The 9,966-nt window shown below is 49.9% G+C and overlaps 1 protein-coding gene across 1 annotated transcript; it reads right to left on the bottom strand.

The window, feature by feature from the left end:
- Positions 1–3,891: 3,891 nt before the first annotated feature.
- On the bottom strand, positions 3,892–8,953 carry LOC119311877 (cyclic nucleotide-gated ion channel 2-like). The gene is made up of 5 exons (XM_037587588.1): positions 8,061–8,953; positions 6,360–6,575; positions 5,439–5,764; positions 4,987–5,098; positions 3,892–4,878 (listed from the first exon to the last, which is right to left on the bottom strand). The coding sequence occupies exons 1-5, from the start codon at positions 8,757–8,759 to the stop codon at positions 4,051–4,053; spliced, it is 2,181 nt and encodes a 726-aa protein (XP_037443485.1). The 5' UTR covers positions 8,760–8,953; the 3' UTR covers positions 3,892–4,050.
- Between the last annotated feature and the right edge of the window lie 1,013 nt (positions 8,954–9,966).

Raw genomic sequence — 9,966 nt, 5'->3', positions numbered from 1 at the left:
TTAAGGTGTATTTTTTTATATAAAATTCCAAGGTGCATTTCTTCTAATTTTTCATAATGTTTTTGTTAGCTCTTTGAAAAAAGGAAAGTATCTCTCACCTAATTGTCTATATCTTTCTTTGTAGCAAAAAAAGGAAACTATCTCTAGGTCGATTGCATGTATATCTTTTTTTTCCTGGACTAACTGATTTACTTGCCACTAACCAATAAATTTGCTAAGGGTAATTTCATCCTAACACATCTATAATTATGTGCCTCGGTCACCGTGCCAAAAATAATACACCTTAGATAAAGAAACGGAGGGAGTAGTATGCATATAATTTTTGTCTGAAGTCAAAGTACCTCTAATTTGATCAAACTTAAAAAAAATATCAATCAACATTCATAAAACCAAATCAATATCATCATATTCATTATGGAATGTAGCTTCATATTTTGTATATTTGGTATCATGGATGTTGATATTTTTTAATATATATTTGATCAAAATTTATAAAATTTAACTTGACACAAATCTTATCTACAAAATAAAAAGAAAATGAAGGGGGTATTAGTATTACCCTCGTAATTGCACACAAGCGAAAACTCGACTGAAAGGCTGTGAACTGTGAATGTGGGAAGTTCTTCTCGTGACTGATGTCGGCATTCGTCACGAGTTGCTAGACCGGCGGTCGGGAACGATGTAACTGGTAGGGCAACCTGGGTGTCAGTAAGAGAATTTTTTTTCCTGAACCATACAGGAAAGCGGCAATGTCGATTCATTAAGAGAGAAATATTTTTTTTAGAAAAAGAGGATATACCCCCGACCTCTGCATCTGGGCGATGCATGCAGTAATGAGAGAGAAAACATATACTCTCTCCATTCCTTTATCTAAGGTGTATTATTTTCAGCACGATGACCAAGGCATATAATTATGCACTAGATAGGACAAAATTACTCTTCTCTAATTTGTTGATTAGCGGCAAATAAATATTTAGGCTAGGAAAGGAAGAGATACACACAATCGGGAGAGAGATAGTTTCTTTTTCTTTCTCTACATGAAAGGTCAATATTGAAATTACGAGAATTAGAACAAATGCACCTTACATTATAAATTTTTATCAAAAAACAAATACACCTTATACAAAGGAACGGAGGAAGTATCATCATAGAAGACGGGACCCATACAATGTGTATGAGACATCACCCAAACGAAAGAACTTAACGACCTAAGAGCATCTATAACCAATTCCTTATGATTTAGAGAAGCAAACGGACGAGTATCTTTAACGCATTATAAGTTAATAAGGATTTATAGGGTGGTTGTTCTAGTCGGTCCCTTGTATTAACTCCTTACAAATTAATAATGATTTAAAGAGAGCAATTGCACACTATTTCATCAACCATCCGAATGATTCAAATTTAACGTATACAATAGATCAACCATGAACATGCACATAGTTGCATGGATCGAGCAATTCAAATTAAAACATGCATATAGTTCATCCAAAAGGCACCACATCGATCAAGTTTGATCCAAAATCATCACAACATAGCATGTCTTACGTATGGATCGAGCCCAACCAAAGACATGTAACACGAACTCAAGCACCATCATCACTAAAGAAATCATGACCACCTTCAAGGACACTACCATCCCACGGCCATCACCATCAACACCATCACCCCGCTATCCACACGGTCACCACCAACATTCTTAAGAGAGACCTCCGTTTGGTTCATGATCGTTCTTCGGCCTTCTTCCCTTTCACAAGTCTCTCCTCCTCGAGTGCAAGCCTACACTCTTCCACCTTCAACTTCCTCTCTTCGGGTGCTAACTTCAACCTCCATTTCTCGATGTCCAAAGACTTGAGCTCATTCCACCTTGCCGCCTTCTCTTCTTTGCGTTCGGCTGCCAATGCTTTCTTGGTCCCAGTCATGGCCACAAGCTCTTCCTTGCAGGTTCCACTGAAGGCTCATCTCTTATTTCCTCTCTTTTGCAATCTTGTTACCATCCGACCTCTTGTTGAGATTTTCATCTTCCTCGTCATCAGCTTCAACAGATATGCTTATCCTTGACCTCCTCGGTGTGGTCTAGAAGTTTCTCCTAACCCACTTCTCATTGTTGGCAGGTTCTTTGTAGCAATGATGCAATGTGAAGCCCTTGCCATCGTTCTTCTTCTTGTGTTGCTTGTATAGCTCTTGGATGATAGGCCCATACATCGAGATTTGTACCCCTACTCGGTGTGAGGAGGAGAGTATCCTCCTGTTGCTGGCAATGAGAGAGATGTCAGTGGTCGTGGCCATGGCCACCGCCACACTCTCCGCCACCAGGACCAGCCACTAGCAATTGCGAGGCAGCTGTGCCGCCCCCAACCACCAACGCCATTGCTGCGGCAGATCTGGAATCCAACGCAAAATAGTTTTTACAATGTTTTTTCGACAAAGGGTAGATTTTATTAACTCAAAATAAAGTATCAAGAGGATACAAACACAATGAGCATACACCCGACCTCTGCATAGGCAGGATGCATAAGTGAGGGATGCATACACACAAAAATACGCCAACAAATAGCAAAGTCACGTAAGACCAAAGCTATGCCTAAGTGAGGAAAAAAACCTGAAGCGATCAAATCCGTGATTGACAAATTATTTAACCAATATTTAATAAGTTGATGCTTTAAGATTACTTATTGAAATTCGATGCAGTCAGACCAAATTATACAACATATAGCGAAAAATTTCACAAATTTTGAACGGTGCCACTCCCAAGGATGAGATTTTAGGTCTGCCACTGCTGCTAGAAACGGCAATCGGCGGCCAAGACCGGTGCTAAAGAGTGAAGACATTGCCCACGCAATGTCTCGCTCCTTTTTTTTGAGAAAAATATGCTTGTATTCAAATCACAAAATAATACAAAGTACTAGATCCATACAAGCACACCCTAACACACGCATAAAGAAGCAGAATAACAAAGAGCACCCTAAAAACAAGTAAAACACGAAGATCTCCGGAGCTCTATGTCGGCAACCCTGAACCTTGCGAGAAGACTCCTGCAACGCAAGAATCTGCAAACAACCCGAACCAGGTCATCATCTTCAACAACGGTATATTCGCCGCCACGCCGCTTCCCCTTTTCTTAACTCCGGCACCGAAAAGACAAGGACACACACATGCATCCAACATGCATGCACCAGTCTTCGCCATCTGTGGCTTTGCGTACCGATGTATATGCCCCTTCCACATGAAAGAGAACTGGGATATGGTTCCGCCGCCGCGGTCGAGCCAACTGCCCGGGCAAAGCATGACATCCCTGCAGCAACAACAGAAAGAAGGAAGAAGAAACGCAGTAGGAAATCATACCGACGATGAGGAAGAAGGATCTCCGTGTCCACACAACCACCACCCATCCGAGGACCAACCCGGTCAGTGCCAGTCGACCTCCAAACACCATAGCCCGCGACCTCGACGAGATCCGGAGATCCCCCACCCCGCTGGCTCCTAGACGAAGGCACGAGCCTCGCGTGACCGCGAACGGAGCCCGGGAAAACTTATTCAGACGCGACGCCACCGCAACGACCTCGGCAGCGACTCCCTCAACCCTAACCCTACTGAGAACCCATCCTGATGCACATACCCGAGGGTCCCCCCTCCCTCCCGCTGCCGAAGCGGAGAGGGAACCAGCAGCGGCGAAGGCGGCTCACAATTCGCAAAGGCCACCCGCGGTCGCCTCCTTTTCGCCTAGCAACATTGGAACCGTGTGGAGGAGTGTAGGAACCTACGAGTTGCCCGGGGCAACGCAAGGTACGCAAGGATCTGCACGTCTCCCGGAGAAATCCCCCGCGCCTTCACCTACGACGGGGACGTCCCATCCTTGCTTGCGAAAAATCCTGGCTGCAAAATCCATCGGCAAAACCAACCAAGAAATACCACCTCCACCTCCATTATTGTACTGATCTCATCATCCTTAATAAATGGCGAGCCTTGTCATCTACAACGTGACAGATACACATTGTACAAACCATGGTCCCTCTGCATCCACGCCCCCCACTCACCCGATCGGTCCCGAGCCTACTCGAGGTGGTCGTGCGGCCTGAGCGACATGAACATGGCCGCGTAATGGCGCAGCCGGCGGTCCCCGTCCTCGGGCCCCGCCGCGCCGGCCGGCGGCGGCGGGAGCACCGCCGTCGCCATCACCCTCGCCCTGTACCGCCGCCACGCGAGCTGCACGTTGACGGCCGCCCACGTCCGCCAGTTGGACGAGTAGTAGCGCGCCGTGCGCTTGAGCTTGTCGTTGGCGAACTTGTACCGGAAGTGCTCCGTGATGTACCGCAGGTCCGGCGCGTCGAGGCAGAAGGCCTGCGCCGCCTCCACGCACTCGAACGTGGCCGACGACGCCGGCAGCCGGTCCACGAACGGCCGGCGCAGGCACCACGACAGCAGCTCGTCGCCCAGGAAGCTCCCGGCCCCCAGCACGCACTCCGCCACCACGCCCTTGGTCAGCGGCTGCGTGCTCCGCAGCCGCCCCTGCAGGATGAACACCATGCGCTGCACCGGGTCGCCCTCCCGGATCACCTTCTCGCCGCCGCAGAACACCAGCGGCCGGAGCCGGTCGCAGATGTTGTCCAGGATCAGCTCGTCCATGCCGTGGAACAGCGGCACCTGCTTCACCAGCTCCAGGCAGAGGTACCGCTTGATGTCCCGCCGCAGGCCCTCCGGCAGGTCCTTGATCATCTCCATCTCCTCGTCGCCGGTGATGGCCGCCCACCGCTCGCGCTCGTACTTGCGGACCCGCTGCCGCAGCCGGGACGGCAGCTGCCGCCGCCTCATCCACCACTCCATGTCCCGGAACCGCAGCTGCATCTTCCGCTTCCTCGCCAGCACGGCGTGCAAGAATACCTGCAGCAAAAATGCACCGTTACTTGTTACTGATTACTGAAGTAACTGACGCTAGCTAGCTGCAGTAAAAATGAACTGAACGGCAGAAAGATTGGCGGCACTTCACACCTGTATGTTTCCGATCAGTAGCGTGAAGAGCATCAGCCCACTGAGTACATTGATGATGCTGAATATCACCTCAAGCCAATTGCTCGTCGGCTCAAGATCATTGCCAAAAGTACTGCCAGTTGATTCATACAAACAGTGTGAGACAATAAGCGAGCAGAGGTGGTGGTAGAGCAATATACTGTACTAATTATCTTTTGTCTTCATAAAGGAACAATTAATAAGACAACAGGTGCACACAACAACAATGGAACAGAACCATTGTTTTTCTGAACTAAGAAACTGAGCAAATTCCTGGCATATAAATCTGTCAGGAATGTGCATATTCAGATAGAATGATAACCGGAATGACAGCCGAGCCAAGTACCGAACATTCAGATATTCAAGTTTCAGGGAGGAAAACATTTCCCATGTCAGAAATGGATGATATTGATTTAACATAATATACAAATTACCTGAGGGTCATGAGGCCCCAGAATATGGGATAGAGAATTTTGACAGCAAGTGAATTGCTGGAGATAACAGGAAGGGCTCCCTTGTAGATCCCATAAGCAAAGGCGCCATTGCCACTTAGACAGTCCGGCACATTTTGTTGACTGAAAGAAGTTAAGTTCGTATCGCATGCCAATGCGGTCATGTCTGATGACCAAGGAAAGTGAAAGCACATCTCCTTAGAGCAAGCCAGTGACATCAAATTGCAGTTGTTTTTTATCTCGCATTCCGATTGTAGGCAGGACGCAACGCGCTGAATCGCAAGAACATACCAACATCCACCTGCAATCTGGAAATGAAAGACACATATGAATAATGAACACTGCCTATAATAATTTAGCATGCATGGTCCCTTCAATTAGCACCAACTGTGGCCTCATGTCATGAGAAATTCCACAAAGGGGATTTAATGTGCATCCTACTTCCTTTTTTTTTTCTGTTCTGCATATTGATCTATCGACCAATAGCCTACTTTTATGTAACCAGCATTCAACAACATGATAGAACTGATTGTCTGAACAGATTTCCTGTTCAGCATTGATATGGAGAATGGTATTTTATTTAATATAAACAGTGCATCTATTGATTCAAATTTTCTAATATCACCAGCAACAGTTTGGTATTTCCCCTTGAAACAATTATTGCTTCATAGGCAATTTAAGCAGGACTGTTTGCAGATACTGTGACCCAACCCTTGATTTTCTTAGAAAAGAATACTGCTAGGTGCGGTGTAAATTCAGAAACATCATTGACCAAACTAACAACCAGATATCTATGATTGCAATAAATTGCACCCAATAAAAGTACACGAGCCACTCTGGGATCCCTTATCCATGATTTTGTTTTATATTCTCCAAATAACTAATGGAAGAGGGAATACTCACATGAGAAGCAATGAAATAGGCAAATAGATTCAGACCAAATCCCCACCATACTGTTCCAAAGATGTAACCTGTCACCTTCTGCATTTTCCTCATGATATATATACTATGGTACACCTTGGGCAGAAATTGCAATACGAATATGAGCAGAAGAATCGTCATGATAACTTTAACTTGCTCTTCTCTGATTAACTTTGGTATAACCAGCCAGAAGATGATCTGCAGAATATGATAGATCAGTTAGTTGAAAAAAAGCAATGTAAAAGAGTTCAGAATTCTCCAAGTTTCTATACATTGCTACTTTTTCACTACACACATACAGACTCAGTGGAAGTATTGCCGCACAGAAAAGAATGTGTTCAAATTCTATCTTCGGCAGCTTATGATAGTTTCTCTATTTGCCTTCAAGAATAAATCTTCAACACATAGCTAATATGTTACGATAACTAGAATCTACCGCACCATGATCATAAGCATATTTTCTCAACACCCCACTTTCAGAACGCAAACTTTCTGACAATACATTTGTATTTACGAAAAAAAAACTTGCCGGTCACTCTGTGCTGGCTTATTTTCCGTATTTCATGCAGGTAAGCAAGTAAAGACAAAGAATATGCCTAATTCCACCATGCAGATTATTCAGCGGTCCTTTCAAACAATAACTTCTCTTCACCTTTCATGTATACCGTCACATAAATAATGAAAAAGACAGAACTCGAAAAAAAAGAGAGACAGAAATAACATTTTGTGGCCATGGCTGATCCAAATAGGCAGATACTACTCCACGTCGAACGCCCCGCGTAAAAATGACAGCATCAATTATGCGAAATGAGAGAATGAACATGCACTCAATATCACACGACAAAAACCAAGAATGACCGGCTGATCGATCTGGACGACAAAGACCGGTAAATAATTAATCAGCGAAAAATAAGTCAGTTGCAGGAACACCAGCCACACGAGAGCGGGAGTGGTGAAATGAGATCTCTGTCACTACACTGCATGATAAATCACAATTTTACACCTCTAAATAATGCTCGTCGCCTCCTTGCTGCCAAGTCGCCCCTACCATGAGCGCCGCGCATGGAGATCAAGACGCATAATTCATCTGTCATTGTCCTTGTTATTTCCCTCCATCAATGTTCAGTGATCGTCGCCGCCCGATCGCATCCACGGTCATATTCTGAGCGACACCAATCATTTCGCGTTGGCGGCATCCCGCTAACCATCCGTACTTATTACGTATTCCGTAAGCGTAAGCGCATCGGTCTCTGTCGCCCCGCTGCTAGTTTTGATCGGAATTCTCTTCTCTTCTAGGGTCAGGGCCATTCTAGTAAGCTGGTGGGGGCTGCAGCGTCGCTGCCAGTAGACACATGGACACGTACGTACCAAGGCATAGGTGGCAACCTGCAAATAAATTTACAGATGAACTGGCTGGTGGGCACTGTTGTACGTACGTGCCATGTAGTGTGCCCTACTGCTAACATTTCCGACAAGGACGCTGTGGTCTGTCTAGGAACCAGACATGGGGCGACGCCCATAGTTCTCCCGCATTTCATTTCCCACCTACTTGGGCGCGGCATGTCGCTCTACTGGTTGGTTCGATGGCTCAGAGCTTGATTTCCATGGTGGAAAATGGTGGTAAATCGAGGTTCCAGGTCATGCACAGGTGGGCACTGAATTGAGAGAGCTAGGCTGACTGACCTGGGGGATGGGGAGGATGACGAAGAGGTCGAACCAGAGGCCCTTGAGGGAGCGGGCGTAGTGCGCGGCGATGGCGCGCGGGTCCCAGACCAGCTTGCCGCAGCCGACGACGAGCGACTCGCGGGAGACGTAGGCGAGGCGGAACTGGACGAGGACGTGGCCGAGGTGGGCCACGTCGGCGCAGGTGCGCAGCGCGGTGACGGCGGCGGCGAGCCCGGCGTCCATGTACATGCAGGGCCGCCCCGCGCGGCCGATGGAGAGCGCGTAGAAGAAGAGAGGGTCCACGGCCAGGGCCGCGGCGCGGCCCAGCAGGATCCAGCGGTTCCAGCGCTGCACGCGCTTGCTCCGCGGGTCCAGCACCGGCCCGAACAGCCACCGCGCGGCGGCGACTGCGGCGGCCCCCGGGAGCGGCTGGGCACGCAGCTGCTGCGCCTGCACGGGCACTAGCGAGGAGCCGGCGTCGGCGTCCCAGCCCGGCGAGTGCACCTGGTCGCACGTCGTGGAGTGGAACGCCGGCACCCCGGGCTGCGTGCACGCGTAGCACTCCCCCGGAGGCCCCGCCACCGGCCGGCTGCCACCCGACGGCACGGGCCCGCCGCCGGCCTGCGACTCCTCATCCCCGCTGTGCTCCGCGCCGCCCGAGCCCAGGCCCAGCGTGCTCGTGAAGAAGGAGCGGAGGGAGGAGAGCGATGGAGGCATGTCCCATGAACGGTGGTGGCAACCATGAAACGACCGACCGTCGAGCGAGCTGTGGGCTATGGCTGCTGGCGGGGGAAGGAGCGAGGCGCGTGTATAAAGGGAGTCTCTCTGGACTGTGGTGGAGGTCGAAGAGAGAGGAGGTGGAGTGGATCGATGCGGCGAGCGAGGCAGGAGGAGATTGGAGCGGCGCAGGTGGCGGTACAACTGTCTCTGGGCCCTATACGTGTCAGCGTGGGGTCGTAGCTAGGCGCCTACGCCGTCGTCGTTGTGCACCGATCGACCGATCCAGCCGTACTGGCTCGCTCCACCTACCCAACCTCTCTGTTCTACTCGGGGCGGGAGGCTTGAAAGGGAAGCGTCGTTCGTATCGCAGAGTCTGGTCTGCTCGGTGTTGTTGGTACGTACAGCCGTATACCAAGAGTACTAGTACTAACTTTGGCATTGTACAAAATCGTCACGCAACAAATGGATCGGAGGAATAGACAGCACTGCTACGGGACCGCTACTATAATCAGGTCGTGGTGTGCGTGCGCGCGCGCGCGCGGAGAGCAATGCGTCACCGGACCTGTGCCGCCGCGCGCGCCGTCGCCTGCGTGCGCTCGGTTCAGTGGGGCTTCGCCGTGGCGTCTTGGCGGCAGCGCCGATGAATAAACCTAAAGTCTGACTCGTGCAGCTGCGCTCGTTCGCTGGCGCGAGCGCACACACCGCAGCCGTCCGATACAGCGTGACGATCTCCCCGCGCGCGACAAGTCCTGACCAAGTGCCTGTTACGGGATTGTGCGAGGCGTGCGGCGTGTGGTGGGCCCGGCACCTTTATTCCAAGCGAAAACTACCCGCATCTCCCGCTCGTCTTGTTCGAAACCGCCCGCCCGCACCCGCAGATTTCATTTGAACTCCTCTCCCTCCCCCTTCCTCTCCTCTAGCAACGACGCGACGAGGCGGGGTGCTGCGGTGGTGGATCCAGCGTGGAGTCGCTGGTGTGGGAGGCCGTCCGCGAGCGTCGCGAGTCGCCGGCTGCAGGCGGAGGTAAACCCGGCACCTATTCCCTCCTATTTTCTCGCTCTGCTCCCCTGTTGCGCTCCATGGAGTTCGGGTTTCGGTGAGGGGGCGGGCACGAGGTTGTACATGGCGTCCTCGGGTTCCGTGTCGTCAATGATTGGAAGGGCGTGGTGTTGCTATGGCGGGGAGAGGGGGGTGGGGGTGGGTT

The sequence above is a fragment of the Triticum dicoccoides genome, chromosome 5B, assembly GCF_002162155.2.
Source record: "Triticum dicoccoides isolate Atlit2015 ecotype Zavitan chromosome 5B, WEW_v2.0, whole genome shotgun sequence".
NCBI classification, from domain to species: Eukaryota; Viridiplantae; Streptophyta; class Magnoliopsida; order Poales; family Poaceae; genus Triticum; species Triticum dicoccoides.
Note: the sequence above shows the minus strand (reverse complement) of the source record. Positions and strands in the feature narration are given on the sequence as shown.